At 50.7% G+C, this 20,829-nt stretch overlaps 1 protein-coding gene across 5 annotated transcripts in view; it reads right to left on the bottom strand.

Moving 5' to 3' along the window:
• Positions 1 to 15,285, bottom strand: part of Dgkz (diacylglycerol kinase zeta) — a 41,434-nt gene extending 26,149 nt beyond the window's left edge. For 2 of the 5 annotated variants that reach the window (XM_013352684.2, XM_013352685.2), the window contains exon 1: positions 14,505 to 15,285. In XM_013352684.2, coding sequence (XP_013208138.1) covers positions 14,505 to 14,716 — 212 coding nt within the window. In that variant the 5' untranslated portion in view covers positions 14,717 to 15,285. Of the gene's footprint in view, positions 1 to 2,312; positions 2,743 to 4,376; positions 4,553 to 14,504 lie in introns of those variants that run through there. The other 3 variants (XM_013352687.2, XM_013352688.2, XM_013352686.1) reach the window with 2 other exon arrangements.
• Positions 15,286 to 20,829: the final 5,544 nt, after the last annotated feature.

Genomic DNA, 20,829 nt, shown 5'->3' with positions numbered 1-20,829 from the left:
CAGTAGACACTGCTAAGTGAGCCAAGGTCCAAATACAGCGCCCAACATGGCTTGAGCAGTCCCCACTCCGCTGGTTGTCACTTGTTGACCTGTCTTCTGGCCCATTCACTTAGGAGGCCCCTCTGGCCCAAGGCATAAGGTGTAAGTGGGGTGATAAAAGCAGTGGGGTAAAACACAAAGTTGAATGTCCAAGGAGAAACAAGAGCTGGGTTATAAATAAGCATGGAGCCTGGGAAAAGATGGGAAGAATGGTTCCATCTTGGGCACTGAAGACAGCAGTATACATTAAAATGACAGAACCCAAAGCAGAGGCACTAATCCTAACATCTATTCCCACTGTCACCTGGCATCAGATGAAGGGAACGGAGGCTAGCCTCCCTGGTCTGCCAGAGGACCCCTTTCCCCAGCAGTATCTCCCAGTCTCTTCATTTTTTAAGAGCACCATTGCCCTGGTGCAGGCCTCCAGAGCTCAGGCCACTGCATCTATGTTTCTAGAAGTGTTCTGATTTTCTTCTCAATAAGCATCCTAGGAAATCACTTCCCATCCCAGGGTGGTGTGATCCTGTACTTCTCCGGTTGTGCGCTCTAGAGAAATGCCCAGGCTCACTTCTGGAGCTGAAGAGCTAGATACACAATACAATGGTAAGATCTAAGAATCCGACTTTCTTAAAGCTCCCCTGGGCCTCTGTGATGTTGTATTTGGGATCCCGGTACAGAGAAAGGGATGTGGATTTTGGAGTCGGACCAACCTGAGTTCAAATGCTGTCTCGGCCTCTTATGTGCTGTGTGACTCTGGATAAATGGCTCCTTTCTGATACTGTGTTTATTTCATCTATAAAAATGGAAAAATAGAACCTATCCTGCTTATTTTAGAGATTATATAAAGGGACTCATCATTCTGCTTGTTCTTCCTGCTGAATGTGCCCAAAGCTCATGCCTGCATCCACAAGCCTGTGCTCTTCGAAATGGGCACAGCCACAGGTCAGAAGCACTCAACACTTGGTGCCCCATGGGCAGCAACAGGAAGCCTTCAGGGGAGCCCCTCCCCCCAAGAGCCTGTGAACACTGGAGGCTACATCCTGCAGAGCTGGGTGTCAGCTGCTCTGATCTTGCAGGGCTGTGGGTGATGAAACAGAAGTATTGGAAGCTTCACTGCCTGCCCTGCCTGATGTGATACTGAGCCTGCGTGGCTTCACAGAAGTCTACCAAGCTCCATCTGCCAGTGCAAGCATCCAGATCTCTTGTGGTGTACGCTCAGCAACACACTGCAGGTGCAAAGAGCAGGGCCCTGGCTAGGTTAAGCCAAGCAGAGGGCATAGATCAGCACCACAGGCACACCACCCACACAGCAGAGGAAAACCACACAGGTTATTAGTAGGTAAATCTACCCTGGAAAGGGCCCAGGGAAAGCTCAGAAGGGGCCAAATACAGCAAAGCCTTAAACAGCCACAAAAAGTAAGAGGGAGGCCCTGGGCAGAGTCCAAGAGGTCAGAGTCCAATCAGCTAAGGCTCTAGGGTCCTTAGCTGATTGGCTGCAAACTCTTGAGCCACCAAAGAAATCCGAGGTCAGAAAGAAATCAATCCGAGAGCTAGGTAGGATACTCCTCGGTGGTCCCTTCTACCAGGGCTTTGCGGGTAGGCACACATGAGCACACATGCCATGAAATGCCCGCACTCAGTCTCTCCACCACAGACGTGGTCAAAGCTCTGTCACAGGTACAATATGGTGATATTTGGAGTACTTTGGAAGGGGGCAAGATGAAGCCTCAACAGTCAACCCTGATTCAAAACTATAGCCCACTCCGTCCCTTTCCAAAGCAAGAACTGGAATTAGGTGGGGGAAGAGAGGATGACTGCCTAGCTGAGGGAGAAGGGGTATCTTCATGCTGTTTACGAGGAGAGTAGAACAAAACGCTAGACACCCACTGTTCCAAGAAGTTTAAAACATTGTGTAATTTAATCAGTGACCTGGAGACAGCCATGTGCTCTGGCAAATCACAGTGACCACAATCAGCAGATGCCAAACAGTGGTAGCTGGCAGATAGGTTCCAGAGAACACGAAGGGGGGTGTGATCGCCCCCACCACGCTGGAAAAAGGCTCAGGAAGACTGGCAAAAAGGAGTGGTGGCCAGTCGTAGGGTTCCTGACCGCTGGTGTCAAGGAGTTGGGGAGACTCTCCCTGCGGGAAGGTTTAGGAGCTGACCCTACCACGGCACTAAGGACGAAGCGCACGACACAGCCAGTACCAGCTCGCGCACCACCTGGACCGCCTGTGCCGGGCGCCTGGACACCCACGCCGTCACCCCGCTCACCTGTGCCCAAAGAGCCGCAGCCCCGGGAAGCGCCGCTTGGTCAGGCGCCGCGGCGCCTTGTCCGGCTCGGGACCCGCGTCGCGCTCGGAGTCGCTAGACGAGGCAGAGGCCGACTCCGAGTCGCTGCTCCGGGCCTCCGGGCTGGGGTCCCGCGGCTCCATCCGGCCCTAGCCCCGGCCGGCGGTGGGCCCGCGGGAGACGCCCATGCCGGGCCGGCGGCCGGGGCTCAGCACGCCCGCTCCGCACCGCCCGCCAACCTCATGGCGAGCGCGCGCTCGGCCCGCCCTGTGCTGCGCGTCCCCGCGCCCCGCTCCCAGGTGCCGGGGAAGCGGCCTCCGCTCCAGGAAGTGCCGACAGCCGCGGTCGCAGGACCCCGCATAGCTGGCCGGGCCTCTGCCTGCCCGCCCGCGCCGAGCACGCCCCCTCGGCCGCACAGCCGCGCTCGCCCTACGGCGCCCTCTGCCGGCCTCAGGCCGTGCCTCAGCCGGTCGAGGCGGCCTGGGGGCGGGACTTACGGAGGTACCACCCACCCCCGGCTCGGCTACCGGCCCGCCGGCAGGGGACCCACTTCCTGCGAGCCGCTCAAGCTGTTCCCAGATGTCTGATCTCCTCCCGCTCTCCTCAGTCCTCCTCCATCAAGCAGCCTACATGACCAAAGTATACACACTCGAGGGCGCTGTCACCACCTCTCCTCCCGCACCCACAAGTTATATATTGCTCTCTTGTACCCACTCAGCCACTCGTGGCGCCCTCCACTCTTACCCCTTGACTCTCCGAAAGAACAACTACCAACAAAAGTCACACAAGGCTCTCCCTGCACACAGCAGCCACGCCCCTCACATTTAATCACCCTCAGTCAGTACTGGACTTACACTTTCCTCTCACATTCAAGACACCAAAGTCATTCAGTGACCTTCACGCACTTACAAAGAACCTCAGTGTTCCTCAGACAAAGTCACCCCTCCACAGCTGCTCACATGGCTTCCGTCCCTTACCCATTCCTAATGTATGGAATTTTCCCCAGCACAATGTCCAACATTCTCTTGAGCTCTTATACTTCCTGCACATTCTAATACACATAAGGATAACAGTCACAACCTACACATTCCTTCCCATAAACACCCATATAGAATGAAATGTCTCCTACACACGGATATCTCTGAGGGCAACAATTACAGGACCTCAACTTTCCCTCATACACACACATCCAGAAATATCCTTAAGTTTTGACACACATTCTCCTCCAGAAATGAGACCAATTGGAACCAGAAGTCACCAGGAGACACCCCATCACACATGTTTGGGGATCCACAACTCAGGTGGTCTCTAGATGTTGCAGAGCTATGGGAGGCCTGGAAGCCTTGGTCCGCCTCCTTCCCAAATCATGCCACCCTGATGCCTAGTGTTTCAGTGTGCCCTCCCTTCTAGAAAGCCACATCCTGTCGCCTTCACTTTTACCCTCTCTTCTGGGGCTCTGACAGCATGTTTTCCAGGCTGAGTCTTCCACAAACAGCCAAAGCAAGGGGGCTGTGACCCCTAAACAAGCCCGTGATTTTGAGCAACAGCCAACACCCAGAGGCCCAGAACCCTCTCTGATACAGTTTCCAGTCCATCTGGAGAAGCCGGACCCCAGATCTCCAGCCAGCAATGGGGATTAGGATGGAAGACAGCCTGACCCTGGCCTCCTGGGTCCGAAGACTTTGAGGAAGTTTTCGGGTGGTTATCAACAAGCTCTACGGGAAAAGCTGGAGGCAGCCTGAAGATCCCCCGAGTTTACACAGGCATTGGACTGGGAAAACCCAGCAGCACACCACATAGTGTTCCTACAGTCAGTGCTGGGAGGGATTCTCTCCTCACAACTCCTATCCTGGAGTGAAGCCCTGTACCATGTTACCCCAAGCCTGGAAACATCAGCTTTGTTCTCAGACCTCTTTCGTTTGTGCCTCCGAGGAACTACTGGAAAATGGACGGGTGAGCCCACCTCTGCCATTCTTCCACACCAGTTAGAAAGTGCATAGAGAGATGGAGGACTCTGTGCCCATCCCAGGCCACCCTTGTACCTACTGTGTCTGGGGAACCTCAGCAGGGATCTGTGGCACATCCCAGGAGCGGGAGCGCCACATCTGCCTCAGTGCCCTGGGCAGTTCGGCTTCTTTCGTCCCCAGCACCTTCGCGGGGCCCAGAGCTGCAGCCACATCACAGCCTCCCCCGGCGCTGTGGCCAGCCCCCAGTGCGCTCATCCTGCCCAGGGACTCTCTTCCTCTTTCCGCACTTCCTGACTGGGGGGGGGGGGTGCAAGAGGCCGGCTGGAGGCTCAAGCTGAGGACCACAGGGCTTGTCGGCGCCTTCCGCTGACTGGGGCAGAAGACTGGCAGGGCACAGAGCTGCATGGAGTTCAGGGGGCAGGTGGGGACAAGTCCAGCCTAGCAGTCAAGAGAGAAACCCAAGCAAGAGTCAAAAGCTGCCAGGCAGACACTAGACCTGCCTGGACTGGAATCTGCACCCCAGCTCCAGTATGCCTTTCCTTTCCAAATAACTTCTCTGAATTTCATCTCTTGGTCCCGCTAACGTCTCTCACTTCATGACATTCCCCGAGGCACACTGGCTCCAGGGTACTAAGCCTGTCTGTATCCAGCTTTCTTAGCATCTTGTTTGCACCATACCATCCTTCAGAGCTAGGCACACAGAGCCGTGGTGTGTTGAAAAGGGCAGTGGGACCTGGACCAGGTCATAAATCTCCTAATGTCACTTTACTTGGAAACAAGACTATAAACAATTAACCAGTAAATATGTTTTTCAGAGAGTTTTGGAAAACCTGTTTTCTCATCTGTAGAATGAACTATAATTTGGACTCATTGGGCTGTAAGTGGATTAAATAAGAGGCAAAAGGATTTATAGACTATTTAGAAAATATTTATTGGTTCATTGTATCCATGGGATGATGTATTAGAGCAGGGAGCTAAGAAGCAAGTTCTACCTTCATGGAACTTAGAGTCCAGTAGGGGAAGACAGTCAGGAAACAAGCAATCCATGCTTGTCAGACAATGAGATGTACTATTAAAGAGAGAGAGGGAGGGAGGCAAAATGAAGGGGGAAGAGAGTGATAATCGGGGGACTGGGTAAGGAGGTGACATTTGAGAGTAGACCCAAATGAATCAAGAGAGTGGACGATGTGACCATCTGGAGAACAGCATTGTGGATAGAGAGAGCAGAAAGGGAAGAGGCATGTGGCTGAGAAACTGGCAGGCGGGAGAATACGGGAAGGTCTGGAAAAATCTTGAGGCTAGACTGGGCTGGAGATAGAGGCCACCGTGAAGGCCTAGCGAACATAAAAAGGGCCAAGGCTTATTCTTCTTACTCTTTTATCCTTCAGGCTGCCGAGGGAGAAAACTGGGCCTTTCTCAAGCATTCGTTAACCATGCTGCTTTATAACTAGTTCCTTAGTTGTGTGTGTGACTCTGAATTCCTGGAGGACAGAAACAGTGTCAATCCCACAAAGCATGCATGCTGCAGAGTCCGCTGACAGTCTACCTGACCTCCATGCAGCTCTGTGCCCCGTGCGCCTGTGACTAGAACAGAGCTGCTTTCTGTAACTCACCCGGTGAATGGACACCTCCGGTAAAGCTTACTAATATATAATCATCTCATTGAATTCTTTTTTTATATTTATTTATTTATTACATATACAATATTCTGTCTGTGTGTATGCCTGCAGGCCAGAAGAGGGCATCAGATCTCATTACAGATGATTGTGAGCCACCATGTGGTTGCTGGGAATTGAACTCAGGACCTCTGGAAGAGCAGCCAGTGCTCTTAACCACTGAGCCATCTCTCCAGCCCCCTCACTGAATTCTTTAATGACCCTATGAGGTATAGCTTGTTATTTTCCTCTTTTTTAATTAAAAAAAATAAAAGAAACTAGGCATGATGGTGCATGCCTTTAGTTTTATCACTTGGGAAGCCGAGGCAGGTGGATTTCTATGAGGGCCAGCCTTCTCTATACAGCAAGTTTCACACCAGCCAGAGCTACATAGCCTGATCTTAAAAACAACGCTGGTCAGTGATGGCACGCCATTAATCCCAGCATTGGGGAGGCAGAGGCAGGCGGATCTCTGTGAGTTTGAGGCCAGCCTGGTCTACAGAGTGAGTTCCAAGACAGTCAGGGCTGTTACACAGAGAAACCCTGTCTCAAAAAAATCAATCAAACAAACAAACAAAAAACCCACCACCAACAACAAAACACACACAAATTACATTTATTTATGTGTGTTTGTATATATGCATGTGTGTACTTGTGCCACATGGATGGAGGGCAGAAGACTATTTGTGAGAGTTGGTTCTCTCCTTCCAGCATGTAGGTCCTGAAAATCAAACTCATGGCATTAGGCTTCAAGCAAGCATCTTCACTCTCTGAACCATCTTGTCAGACCTGTTTTCCTCCTTTCACATGGGAAAACAGAGACACAAACCTGCCAATCTAAATCCCTCAAAAAAAAAGGAAAAACAAAACAAACAAACCCACAGACAAATAATAATCTGGCCAGTGGTAGTGGTGCACATCTTTAATCCCAGCACTTGGGAGGCAAAGGCAAGTGGATCTCTGAGTTTGAGGCCAACCTGGTTTACAGAGTGAGTTCCAAGACAGCCAGAACTATACAGAGAAACCTTGTCTCAAAAACTGAAAAACAAACAAACAAAAAAAAAAAACCAAACCAAACAAAGACTCTAACCCCAGGTCTATGGGATCTTACTGCCTTCCTGAGGTCTGAATGCCTGTCAGACTCTGCACCTGTTTTTCCAATCGCTGTCCCTTGAACACGAACATGTTACCTCTGAGTCCTTCAACATGGACTCTTTGTGCTGAGGTCTCCCGGAGACTTTCCCCGCCAGGCCAAGATCTATTCTAACAGGAGGCGGTGGCAGGGCCCAGCCTTCCTCCCAGGCATTCTGCAAGAAGCTGCAGCAGTTAAACAGAGGAAATGGGGCTGGGCTTGTTTTCCATCTGGACAGCAGAGGCAGGAAATGGAGCTCCTGGAGGGGAAGTCAGGCTTTGAGCTGCAGGGTAACTATGACTGTTCAGCCAGAGACACTCTGGTTGAGTGGAGAGGACAAGGCTGGGGAAGATGCTCTTGTTAGTTTATAGGCCATGTGCCAGCACTGGGGAGCTGGGGAGCCCTCAGCATCCACCCAGGTACACACAGGAAGAGGAATCTGGGTAAGGAGATTATTCTGGTCTTTGCTGAAGCCCCTGAGGATGAGGTGTTCTACTTTCTCTGGCCTGGATAAGCAAGTGGGAGCTGGGGAAAAGAAATGTACCAGGCCACCAAATACTCAATCCACAACCTGGACATCCTCTGCCCTCAAAACCTGCCTTCTTGGTCTGACCTTCGGGCTCTTTGTGTCCCGATTGCTCTTGCTTTCTTGCCTCCTGGCCCAGGCTTTCCCTGTGGAGGTGTTCTTTCAGCTTACATCATGGAAGGGATGCTTTTTGTAGTAGAGGCTCAGTAAACAAAATTTCCTTCTTTTTTCATGCTTTCTCAGTTGTGGACCTAACCCCTGAATTTCATTCTGGCTATGCTGCTGGATGCTTGTCTTGCTGGCATGGTGGTCCTTGCTGTCTTGTCAATTGGAGTCTTCATCCTTCATACCCCGACCCAAGCAACAGCCCTGAGGAAGTGGAAAGAACCCAGGACAGAGTCACTTAGCTCACATCCAGCCCTTGCTGTGTGACTCTGCACTACCCATTAGCCTTAAATTGGACTTGATGATTCCTTTCTATTTTATTTTATATTTATGTATTTATTTTTGCAGTTCCAGGGATGGGGATTGAACCTGGGTCCTCTTGCATGCTAGTGTTCTACCACACTAAACTATACCCTCAGCTCTGTACTGGGTGACAAGGTCTTAGTCTGCAGCCCATGACAGCCTCAAAACTATGTATCCCAGTGCTGCAGGTGACAGAGGCTCCACCAGAAGGTCCTCCTGGGTGGCTTCCTGAAAGCTATGAACAGAAAGGAGACTGACATGGAAGAGGTAGGACTCTAACCATGGTGGTGGGGAGGGGGGCAAGGGAGACAGCCCCAGCATGAGCAGCTTAGCAGAAAAAGGTAGTTCTTCAGACCATCATCATTTGGAAGTCACTCTTTGGCTCTTTCCCCAGTCCCCACACTGAAGGTCAGAGGGGAGTTTGGATGGTTCTCTCTTAGGTTCAGCAGGATCTGCCTCTAGACATAACTCCCTTTTGCCCCCAATTTGGATTATACAAACCCCTAGAGCAGGACAGCAGATACATGACGATCCTCCTATAACCCGGTAGAGTCACAAACTTGGAATGCAGAGAAAACCTTCAGTGCCCACTCCCCTCACTCCCCCTCCCAATACCAGCATTCAGTACGGAGTCCAAAGGCAAACTGAAAGGCGGCCCTGGGAAGTCCACAAGGTTGGGGCTTTGGGATGAAACAGATCAGATTAAGTTTCCCGTTGTGTGGTCTTGACTTCTCTGAAGCTTCATAGATTGAGTCAGTGATCTTGAGGGAACTCCAAGCCTGCTGTGCACCCCATTCCCCAATCATCTGTAGCCTAAAAGCCTGGAATCTATTCCCAGTCTTTCCCCAAACTTCCATGCCACTAGAGAGGTTTCCCAGCCGGCATTGACCCTTGTCCTTGGGCCCTGGCCCTTAAAGCTCTTCTGAATGTCCCATTGTGAAAATGTACCAACTCAGACAAAAACTAGAGACTTTCTGGTGCCCTCACTTCTTCGCAGCACCCCTGGGAACTTCCTCAAAACCGCAGCGACCTCTTAGCCACCTTGGACATACCCAAATGGCTTATGCTATGTGGCCTTTGAGCTGCTGGGGACACATGCCAAAGTCTTTATGCCAAAACGAAGTCTGATGAAACCCTCTTCAGGAGAGCTAACTGCTGCTCAAAGGCCTTAGTCTATTCCCGCCTCTGGACTCTGCGGGCCCTGGCATTTCACTCCCTCTTCTGCGCAACCCTCCAACTGGAGGAAGGAGTTCCTGTCAGGGCCTGGGCTCTGACAAAGGAAGGAAAATGGAAGGACCCCCGGCTTCCGGTTTCCTCTGCCAGCGGTCCCCTCCCTCCCCCTGCTCCAGCTCAGCTCTCTGCCCCCGGTTTTTGCATTTTTAATTCGGGACAGAATGTGATCTCTAGCAAGCTTCTTGCTTTATCCTGTTGCTATTTAAATTACAAATCGGCCCCATCTCCCTGTCACTCTAGGGCTATTTTTAGCTTCTGGTAAATAGCAGCAGGGAGAGTAGCATGGGTGCCCCTCCCTCGAGGAGCTGTGTCCCCGAGGCTGCGTGCTCGTCACAGGGGGCACCCTCCCTGAGGGATAAGGGGGCAACGGGGACTGGGACCTGCTCGTTCCTGCTCTTAGCGACGGCTGGCTTTGCTATCTCCAGTTCCCACCTTTAGCATTGCTCCAGTCTGCTTCCACCATCCTTCTTGGACCACCCTAACCCGACCAGCCCTAAGGAAGATCTAGCTCGCGTTTTTTACTAGTTCACCTAGAGTCGGGAACTGTATGCCCGTAGTCTGTGTCATCATCCTTTACCCACACTATAAAGTGGGTATCATTGTTCCCATTTTTTCATGTGAGGAAACAGGGTTAGAGGTGAAAGAATCACAACTCAGAAAGGTCAGAGCTGGCTTCCACCGGGACTCTCAGCCCCTAAGCCAGTGTGCAGATCTCTCTTGGAATGCAGGAGCCACACCTATGTCTCTGTGCTCAGGTAAATGGATGCATCAGAGTGTTGCCATAAGGCTTGAGGGGTCCCATCTCCTGGATCAGGAGTAACAGCCCATAGCTCCTGGGCCTCATCTGGCCCAGTGCCTGATTGTATAGGGTCCTTCAGAGCTATGAATGGTTTTTCCATTTCTCAAAACAGGAAGAAACCAAAGAATAAGATTTTGTGACAGTGAGATGATATGAGATGTAAAGTTCAGGGTCTATAAGCAAAGCTTTAGAGGAAACCGGACATGCTCACTCAGCCACACATTGTCTACGCTGCCTTTGCACCATGGTCAGGACTGAGTAGCCATGACAAGGAACTCAGGTCTTGCAAAGCCTAAAATATTTACTGTCTGGCCTTGTACAAGATCCGGCTTCTGTTGAGGAAAAAGACCAGAAATCCAGGACCATGGCAGCATGTACAGGGACACCTCCTACCTGTAATCATCTCCGCTTCACTCTCTTAGCCATATCTTTCTCTTTGACTTCTCCATAGGTGAGGCCAGTGGTTTTCAAACTGGCTGAACTATCAGAATTACAAGAGAGGTTTACAGATTGAGACTCTAACCCCAGTTGACCTAGGGGAAGATGTCCAAGGGTAGGGTTTAAGAAACCATTCTTTTGGGAAAAGATCTTCACTAACCTCACATCAGACAGAGGTCTGATCTCCAAAATATACAAAGAACTCAAGAAATTGGCACCAAAAGATCACATAATCCAATAAAACAAAAAAACAAACAAAAACGGAGTACAGACCTAAACAGAGAACTCTCAACAGAGGAATCTAAAATAGCTGAAAGATACTTTAGGAAATGCTCAACATCCTTAGTCATCAGAGAAATGCAAATCAAAACAACTCTGAGATTCCATCTTACACCTGTAAGAATGGCCAAGATCCAAAACACTCATGACAACTTATGCTGGAGAGATTGTGGGGAAAAGGGAACACTTCTGCAAGCTGACACAGCCCCTTTGGATGTCAGCATGGTGATTTCAAAGAAAATTAGGAAACAACCTTCCTCAAGACCCAGTAATACCACTTTTGGGTATATATCCAAAGGATGCTTAATTGTGCCACAAGGACATGTGCTCAACTATGTTCATAGCAGCTTTGTTTGTCATAGTCAGAACCTGGAAACAACCTAAATGCCCCTTGACCAAAGAATGAATAAGGAAAATGTGGTACATTTACGCAATGGAGTACTACACAGCAGAAAAAAATAATGATAGCTTGAATTTTGCAGGAAAATGGATAGAACTAGAAAACATTATTTTGAGTGAGGTAACCCAGACATAGAAAGACAATTATCACATGTACTCACTCATAGGTGGTTTTTAAACATAAAGCAAAGAAAGCCAGCCTACAAACCACAATCCCAGAGAAGTTAGACAACAACACGGATGCTAAGAGATACTTAAATAAATATAATTTACATAGGAAGTAGAAAGTATAAAAAAACAAGATCTCCTGAGTAAATTGGAAGCATGGGGACCTTGGGGGAGGGTTGAAGGGGGAAGGAGAGAGGCAGGGAGGGGAGCAGAGAAAAATGTAGAGCTCAATAATATCAATAAAAGAAAAAGAAACCATTCTTTATTTTTATTTTTATTTGTTTGAGACAGGGTTTCTCTGTGTAGCTTTGGAACCTGTCTTAGCACTTGTTCTGTAGACAAGGTTGGCCTCAAACTCACAGAAATCCACCTGCCTCTGCCTCCCGAGTCCTGCCACCACCATCCAGCTAAGAAACCATTCTATTGTTTTATTTTTTTCCTGATGTCTTACCAGAATTGAACCTAGGTTCTCACACATGCTCGGCAAGCACTCTGTCACTGAGCTACAACTTCAGCCTTAAAGATATTCTTTAGGTGACTGGAGAAATGGTTCAGCAGTTAAGAGTGTGTACTGGCCTTGCACAGGAGCCAGGCTTGGTTCCCAGTACACATGCGGCGGCTCACAACCACCTGTAAATCCGGTTCCAGGACATCTGACCCCTTTTCTGGCCTCTGTAGGATCCTCTACACACCTGGAGTGTAGGTTCACACACATGCACATAAATAAAAAAAATATATTTTTTTAAATCATTTAAAAAGACACACCAGGTGATTTGGTTTGGTAACTACTGGGCGTAGCACTAGAGGTGGGCATAACACTAAAGGTGGCCCACAAACAACAAACCCAGCATCCCTCACTCCTTTCTGGTTCCTTATCACTCCAAGTCTCTCAAGCCGTGTTGGGGATACCTTCTCCCCTGTCCAGATGTGGATGGGAGATGTGAGGCTCTACATTTCCGCCTGCTCCTTTTGATGGGGATTTGTTGAAAACCAGGTCACTTTTAACCCAAGCAAGAGCCTACCGCATTCTAATGGGCTCTGTTTTCCAGCCTGTGGCAACTCTGAGGCTACTTCTCAGCAGGCCCCTCCTCCCTAGAAGCCTCTAAAGTCCTGCTGAAAGCCCCTGTGGTCCTCTCTTGCGTCAGAAGCAGCCAGGCCTCTGTCCTGCTTCCGCTTGCACCCCGTCTCTTGCCCTCATATTTCTATGCCCCCGCATTTCTGCCTGAAAGCCTTTTCTCTCAGTGAAGGGCTTTCAACTGCTTTTCTTAGCAACTCCTCACAGCAGGACTGGAGGTTTAGCTGTGAGCCAGAGTTTTGTGGAACTGAGGCGGGCAGAGAATGTGAAAAGGGCCACGGTGGGTCCGAGCTCCTGAGAGCCAGGGGACAGCAGCCTGCGTCAGCTGGCCTCTCAAGACTTCCCACATGCCTCTGCCTCCTCTTTGTCTCCTCTGAAGGCTTAAAGGGCCCCCAAGCTACTTCCTCCTTCCAGACCTCTACCTAGCGGCCGTCCTTGCCTTAATGCCTGGCTCAGCTCTAGTGTTAAGATTAGACCCCTGGCTGACCTCAGCATGTAATGATCTGTCCTGCCCAGGTACGAGCCTCAGAATAAGAGACCTAACTTGGTTCTATGCATACTTGATGGCTAGGGACCTCCATGCTGGGCTGTGGAAGAGTGTCTACATGGGGGAGTTTTGGTCCTTACAGCTGCCTCGCCACCCCCTATGTGTGTTCATGCACACCCAGCATCTTCTATGTCAACCCTTTAAGGATGCTCTCTGTTCACTGTGCTCCAAGCTCTACCTGACCCTGCCTCCTTTCTAGTGGAGATGCTATATTTCCCTGACTTGCATCTAGAGAAAATCCTGGGTGGTGCATTTTGTAAAGAGCTAAGATAGTTAAGCATGGATGTCTTTGACCAGATCTCCTGACTCCCAAATCAATATTTCTTCCAGGATTCCAGACTCTGCTCTTCCCCCAGGGGTACTTTCAGGAACTCCTCTATCTCAGCCAGAAGCCCCGGCAGATACTTTCTTCTTAGCAGGGCTCTGGAAGATCTTGGTAATGGAGCCAAGCATGCTCACACTTCTCAGAGTGAAGGTAGGGCCCTTGGGAATCTAACCTATTTCCATTTTCTCCGAGCATCCATCCCACTGCAGGATGGTGGTTAAGTTCCCTCTCCACCCTTCCTCAAGTGATGGATCCAGGCCTAATGGCTTCATAGCTCTCGGGGCTGAACCAATTTTATGCTCTTTCTTCCCAGAAGGTTTGAAGAGAACCAGGGCACTCACTGTCAGACATGCCCAAGCCCCTTGCGGGCCAGCAGACTTGTCTTCTCCCATCAGGTTAATGGCTTTAAGGGATGCAGATGGACCTTGGGATCTCTCTAATGGGCCCTCCAAAGAATGCCACTCTGTGCCAAGGGCTTGATGGGGAAGTGGAAACTGAAGACTGCCCATCTCCTCCCTTCCACCTGGGCCCCACCTTTGTTGTGAAGAACAGCACTCTCTTTCACAGATCTCACCCCAGGTCATTATAACGGCCTCCAGCTGTTTCTGCCAGGGGACCCTTTGAACAGAGGTGGCAGGATCAAAGAAGTGGGCAGTTGATAGCGTAATTAAGAGGCTGGATGGACAATGGGGTGGGTTCTGCTACTGCAGACACTAGTGCAGGTACGCTGTGTTCGAGGGGCTTGGTGGGATGCTCTTCTCCATTTCTGGGCAGTAGGTTTCCAGTTGTTGTGGCAGGAGGCAATTCCTGCACACCAGCTTGTGCTTAACACAGGGGCAGCCACAGGAGGGCACAGAGGAGGAGGCTGCTGTGCCTAATTCTCCTGGAAGAAAGGCCAGTACACAGACGTCTGTACGGACCACATCTCTGTGGGCTTTCAGAGACACAGCACTAGGCACACAACTGTCACTCAACAAATAGATGCCGAATGAACAGAGCCTTCACATTTCACAGCCCAGGAGGGGAAAGCATCCTTACTGCTTTTCTGAATCCCAGCCCCTACAACAGGACCAGGCAAGCGGCAGGTGGGCGCGTCGTGAATGCTGATAGCGCAGTGACCGGTGATCCGCGCTCAGTGTCCCCTCAGTCCCCATCCTCCTTACCTGTAAGACACCTGCTTTCGGAGGTGCATATGGCGAAATCGCTCTTCCACCGGGGTTCCGGCAGCCACACTTCGGGTACCCTCGGGCCAGGGTTGAAAGACTTCGGCCTCCTCACCCCGCCGGCAGCGCCGCCTCACCACCTCCTCCTCCATAGCACGGCCGCCGGCGGGCCTGTCACCGCGCGGTCCTCCTCCCCCTAGCCCCTCTGCCATCCTTTGGCGGACCGCGTCCGTGCTCCCGAGGCCTGGCGGGAATCCCACCAAAGTTCAGAGTCTCGAGCGCTCCCCTGATGGGGGCGCCAGGCAGGGAGCAAGGCAAAGAGGAGCCGGATCTTGCACGTCCGTGGCAACGCTGAGCCCAGACGACAGGGTCCCGGAGCTGCAGAACTCAGCTCCTGAGAAAGGCCGGCGGAGATGTTCCTGAGCCCTGGAGAGATTGTGTCCTTGGAAGGGTCGCGATGCTGCGTGGGATGCTGCCGGGGCGAACCCCGGACCCCTAGGACGAGCCCATCCGGAGCCTTGTAGCTGCCGCCGCCTGCACCAGAGTGTACCTGGGGTCCGAGGGGCGGGCGTCAACTAGCGCTGCTTGACCGGTCCTGGGCCCCGGGAAAGCGAGCCCATTTCAGCGAGCCGAGGCCACCAACCTCGCTGGGGTCTCGAAATCAGAGTGCAGGATGCTGCCCTGGCCCACGTTTGTGCCCCTACCCTGGCACTGGTACCACCTGCCAATCATCGCTCCACCTGTCACTCAGCCGCGGTGATGCAAACCGCTCCTTCTGTCCCTCGTTTTCCGGCCTTGGCATTCGTTGCTGCTGTAGGCAGGTGCGGGGGGGGGGGGGGGGGCGGTGACACGAAGCAGCTTTAACCCTATCCGCGCTATGGGAGTTTAGGGTTCAGGTTGGATTTGAGGAAGGGGCACAGGAAACATATGGCTTACATCAATCTATAGGTACATCTTGCAAATGTGGGGAGACCATCTCCAGGCCTAGAGCTCTCAGGACCAGGGCTTATTTAAGCTGGACCAAACTGGGGTGTATATAAAGCCATAACTCCCAACCCTGAGATGCTGGGCCTTCTGGAAGTCCTCTATGTTCTGGATTTGGGGTATCCCAGAAAGCTGAATCAGCATCTTCTAGGACCGAAGCTGTTAGGAGAGAGGAGGACACAGGGGGCCAAAAGGAAACTAGAGGCTTCAATCTTAGATTGCCTTGACATCTTAACTCCATGTCTGTCTTTGCCCCACCTTCTCTTGGGCTTGGGGGTGTTCTCCAACTGTACCATTGCAGGAAGCTGGGTGAGTCCTCAGATCTAATGTGTTTGTGACCCGTACTCCATCTTTCTGAAGCTGACCTATGACCTCAGGTCCCTTCTCCACGCAGTATTTAATGACAATCCTTTGCTTATCCTCCAGCCTGGATTCAAGGCCCACATCCCACCATCCAACCCATCCATCCATTTCCTCTGATGCATCTTATTCTGGAACTGTTATCAGTTCTTCATAGTGTCATTTAGGTGGTCCCATCCACCTGGGGTTCCTTCTCATTACAGATTTTAAATTCTGAGACTCCATTAAAAGTTTTCCTTTCCAAAACAGCTCCTTAACTGGTCCAGCTGAGGCTTCCTCCTACCCTTCTGTGTCCTCTGTGAAGATGTCGAGTGTAGTCTGCCATTCTTTCCCATTGCCCGTGAGTGTGGGAAGGTGGGAGAGAATGGACTGCCTTGGGTTCCTTTGCGTCCTGGCTGTGGCTATGCTGTCTTATGCCTTTGCTTAGGTTATCCATCGCCCAAGGTATGTTCTCTTCTCATAAGGAAAGCACACCCATCCTTCAAAGCTCATTTCCAGAGCCATGGCCCCCATGCATTCCTTCTTGGTGCTCTACTGAAGATGCTCTCTTTCTGGCCCAAGCAGATTGCATCGGGCAAACCCTGCACACCTTCACAGTAGCAACCACGTCCCTGAGCAGCAGGTATTATGGTTTCCTTCACGCTGTAGAGAAGGATTCAGAAATGACATTCAGTGATTTAGTTGCTCAAAATAGCTCATGGTGAGTGGCAGGGCATTTGAAGTCCAGGCCTCTGGTACCAGCTCTCGTGCCCCCCCCCCCCGCCCCCGCTGTGCTGCTGTGGCAACCCTCCCTTTTCTCTGTAAATTTCCAAAGGCCTGCTATCATTTTGCTCCCCACGTCTTAGTGGCCCAGCAAGCCCCCTTTGGATTAAACTTCCTTGGCCACAAAGGAGCTTTCTCCCCAAAGCCGAGTTACAAAGAAATCCTGCTGCTGGGGGCTGGGAGCCCCACCCTGCAACCCAGCTGCCCTCCAGTCCACCCTCCTCTAGGACTCTGACCTTTGATTTTCAATCAACCTGGCCCAGAATAGCCTCCTACACCGTGAATTACGGTAGCGCTGCCCGGGTCTGATGTTCACTCACCAGCTGCATAGCTGCTGGCTTCCCAGGTGGGGTTTTGTTTGGCTCTTTCCTGCAGAGCTCTTCCCCACTTAGTGCTTTTAAAGTGGGCTTCATTCCGCCATCCACACACACCTCACTCCTTTGGGCTAGCTGCTGGCTGCATTATCTTTAAGCTAGGGCTTGGCTTCCTTCCCAAGAGGAGAAAAATGAAGCCCTCCTCCTGACCAGCCTCACCACCTTCTGCAGCCTTTTGTAGTGGCATCTTACTCCTCTGGCCCCAGCCCACCCATTACCACTGCCGTACTTAGAAAACAGTTACTGATGTCTGCGGCATAATGGCTGTGTCGCTAAGCATTTTCCTGGACTTCTCAAACAGCTTTCGGAAGGTGGGTACCATTTTACAGATGAGCTCACTGGGGTGGAGACATTAAGTGGAACAGGGAGAGAACACACTCTGATGACCAAGCAACTTGGACTCATTTGGAACCAAGTGTCTTGGCCTATCTCCTCTACTCCCAGAGAGACACAGAGTACTTGCTACTTACATCAGACAGGTGTTCATTTTGGTCAGATGGTTCCTGAGCTGGTCCAGCCTCCTGGGTCTGGAACCTTGCTTGGCCCATCTCTGCTCATGGCTTCACCGTCAGCTACTTACCCTGTTTTCAGAGCTTTGGTTTAGAGCTCTAACAAAGGGTTTGTTGTGGTCATGGAGGCAGGATAACTGGCATTGTCAAAACTGTCACAAGGGCTGTGTTAAAGCAGGCTGCCAGGACTGACAACAAAATGTGAAGCTATTGCTCCATAGCTGGGGATACACTCCTTTAGGGACAGGGACATGCTCTTCCTCTCCAGCCAGGAGGCACAGTCTATGGTGGCTTGTGGGAGGGGAGTAACCCTGCATCCTAACACAGGCTGGGGAAACATTTTTGATAGACCTGCACAAGAAGCTACTTGCTAGCCATGGGCCTCAGGAAACCCTGGGAGTCAAGTCCCTTGTATGGTCATAGAGGAGGAAGGGGGACAGGAAGGGGCTCAGGGGCTGTGGTGGAGCCAGAAGACCTGAGCTCTAGTGTGCAAACGGCTCTGAAAAGGTCTGATCTCTTTGAAGCTTGGCGTTCTCTCTCTGTCTCTGTCTCTCTTTGTCTCTGTCTCTGTGTCTGTCTCTGTCTGTCTGTCTCTGTCTGTCTGTATCTCTCTCTGTCTCTGTCTGTCTCTGTCTGTCTGTCTGTCTGTCTCTATCTCTCTGTGTGTGTGAACCAAACTCAGTGCACTCTCTTTACTGTTGAACACTTCCCCAGCCTAGAGTACTGGTTTGCTGTTGCTGTTCTCATCTGTAAAATGCCGTTTTTGGCCAAGTACGGTGACACACACTCTAACCTGGCATTCAGGAGGCAGGAGACAGACAACTATTGCTGAGTTTGAGGCCAACCTGGTCTTTGCAGTAAGACTGCATCTCAAAACAACAAACACAAGACCAAAAGCCTCCTTTCGGGTGTGTAGGTCACTGAGCACTAGTGCAAAGCCCTGGGTGTCATCCCCAGCACTGCAGAGAGGGAGGGATCCTAGGACCATGTCAGTCCCTGCTGGGATATCACAGCTCTTAGGAAGGCTGCTGAGGAATGGGGGAAGGGAGACCCTGTTACCCTTCGGAACTGTCTGAAACTACCCTTTTGTCTTCATTTCATGCCGATACTCCCTGCTGCCCTGTCCCAAGTCTCATGGTTATTGAGGGTTCCCCCAATTTCCTTCTCCCCTCAATTCTATAGAACACTTGCTCCATTCTAACTCAGGTCTTCTTGGTACAAGTGAAGCCCTGCCCTGACTTCCCTGGCTCCCTGACTCCCGTCTGCCACTGCTGTCATCCCTAGTGGCACCTTCAGTCTTCTTTCTGTGTGTGTCTTCCAGAAAGAATTACGGTCAGTCTCCTTTTATGTGGAAAAAAGCCTGACCTTGCCTGGGTGGCCCCCTAGGGTTGTGCCTACCACTTCCAACCCGCCCATTCTTGCCTCTACCTCACTCCTGCCCAAGGGCACCGGGACCTCCTCACTTCTGCTTTCTTACTTCTGTGAGTTGACAATCTAGCCACCCCACCCTGTCTTAAAGTTCTCTCTCTCTCTCTCTCTCTCTCTCTCTCTCTCTCTCTCTCTCTCTCTCGGTTGTCTTTTTGTTTTTTGTTTTTTTGTTTTTTTAGTCAGGGTTTCTCTGTGTAGCCCTGTCTATCCTGGAGCTTACTCTGTAGACTACTCTGGCCTTGACTTTAGTTATCTGCCTGTCTCTGCCTCTGTCTGGGATTAAGGGCCTGCTTTGCCAGTGGTAAAGTTTTCTTCTCTGTTGTTTCTGGACACTAAGTTCCCATCCCTTGCCCCTTTTCCTCATTCTGTCTCAATCTCTTCCTTCACTCTTCCTCCTCCTCACCATGGTCTTCCCTGGTGTTTAGCTCTGCCGTCTTTCCGCTTTCTGTAGATTCAAGCCTCACACATCACCTGGATGCCGGGAGCCCTTTCTCTCCAGCCTTAGATTTACAGTTTTACCTCGCTGCTTCCTCCTCCTCTTTTTTTCCTTCTCCTCCTCCTCCTGCTTCCCCTTCTTCTCTTTCTTTTTCTCCTTTTGCTGCGTGTGCTTGTCTGCTTGCACTCATGTTGTACAAGTGGAGGTCACAGGATAACTTTTAGAGTGTTCCTGCCTTCTTTTTCTGTTCTTTTAAGACAGTCCCGCCGGGCGGTGGTGGCGCACACCTTTAATCCCAGCACTCCCAGGCAGAGACAGGTGGATCTCTATGAGTTCAAGGGCAATCTAGTCTACAGAGAGAGTTCCAGGACAGGCACCAAAAGTACAGAGAAAAACCCTGCCTCAAAAACCAAAAACCAAAGCAAAAGACAGAGTCTCACTATGTAGCCTTGAGCCTTGAACTCACTGCAGACCAGGCTGGCCTTGAACTCAGAGGTCCACTGGCCTCTGCCTCCACAGTGCTGGCATTAAAAGCCTGCACCACCATGCTCTTTGCCTTCTGTATTTTGAGGTAGGATCTCTCTTTCTCTGTTGACCTGTGAGCTGAGTTTCCAAGCCGGTCTCCTGTCTGTTGAGATTACAGGTGTACAACACTACATCGACTTCTTTTTCTTTTTTGACAGGGTTTCTCTGTGCAATAACAGTTCTGGCTGTCTTGGAACTGGATTTGTAGACAAGGTTGCCTCTACTTCCCAAGTGCTGAGATTAAAGGCCTGAGCCACTACTGCCTGGCTTTTTTTTTTTTTTTAAATGTAGTTCTTGGTATTGGATTTGAGTTATCCAGTCCAAATTCAGTGACTGGCTGGACAAAAGTCTCCAGATAGACAGGTCTTTCCCCAGGCACCCTTCCCCCCACCACACAGAAATAGAAATAAACTCCTTCTTCTCACTCCTGGACCCTCACAAAGAGTGCACGAAGTCGGGATTGATGCTGAATCTTTTTTTTTTTTTTTAATTTTGCTTTCTTAAAGCATGTGCTGAGCTGGAGGAGGGAGCAGTTTGGCAATTCAAAAGGCCCAGCAACTTGGGCAGCGGCATGGGTAAACCGGGAGAGGGTGGGGTGTCCCTCTGTCCCAGGCCAAGGGGTAGCAAAGCCCGCGCTAACTTCATAAAATACAAAATAAGGGAGAGGTCACAGGAGGGAGATTTGTAAAATACAATATCTTAGGGGATTGGCAATAATAAAAAATAAGGTTCATTATTTACAAACAATTTCTGTTCTTGGTCTCTGTACAGTAGGAGGTGGGGGTGTGATTGTGTGTGCGTGTGCGTGTGCGTGTGTGTGTGTGTGTGTGTGTGTGTGTGTATGAGGGGCCAGTCACAGGAGGGAGATTTGTAAAATACAATATCTTAGGGGATTGGCAATAATAAAAAATAAGGTTCATTATTTACAAACAATTTCTGTTCTTGGT

This window comes from Microtus ochrogaster (assembly GCF_000317375.1).
Source record: "Microtus ochrogaster isolate Prairie Vole_2 chromosome 14 unlocalized genomic scaffold, MicOch1.0 chr14_random_1, whole genome shotgun sequence".
Taxonomy (NCBI): domain Eukaryota; kingdom Metazoa; phylum Chordata; class Mammalia; order Rodentia; family Cricetidae; genus Microtus; species Microtus ochrogaster.
The sequence above is the reverse complement of the archived record's forward strand: the minus strand, read 5'-3'. Positions and strand labels throughout refer to the sequence as shown.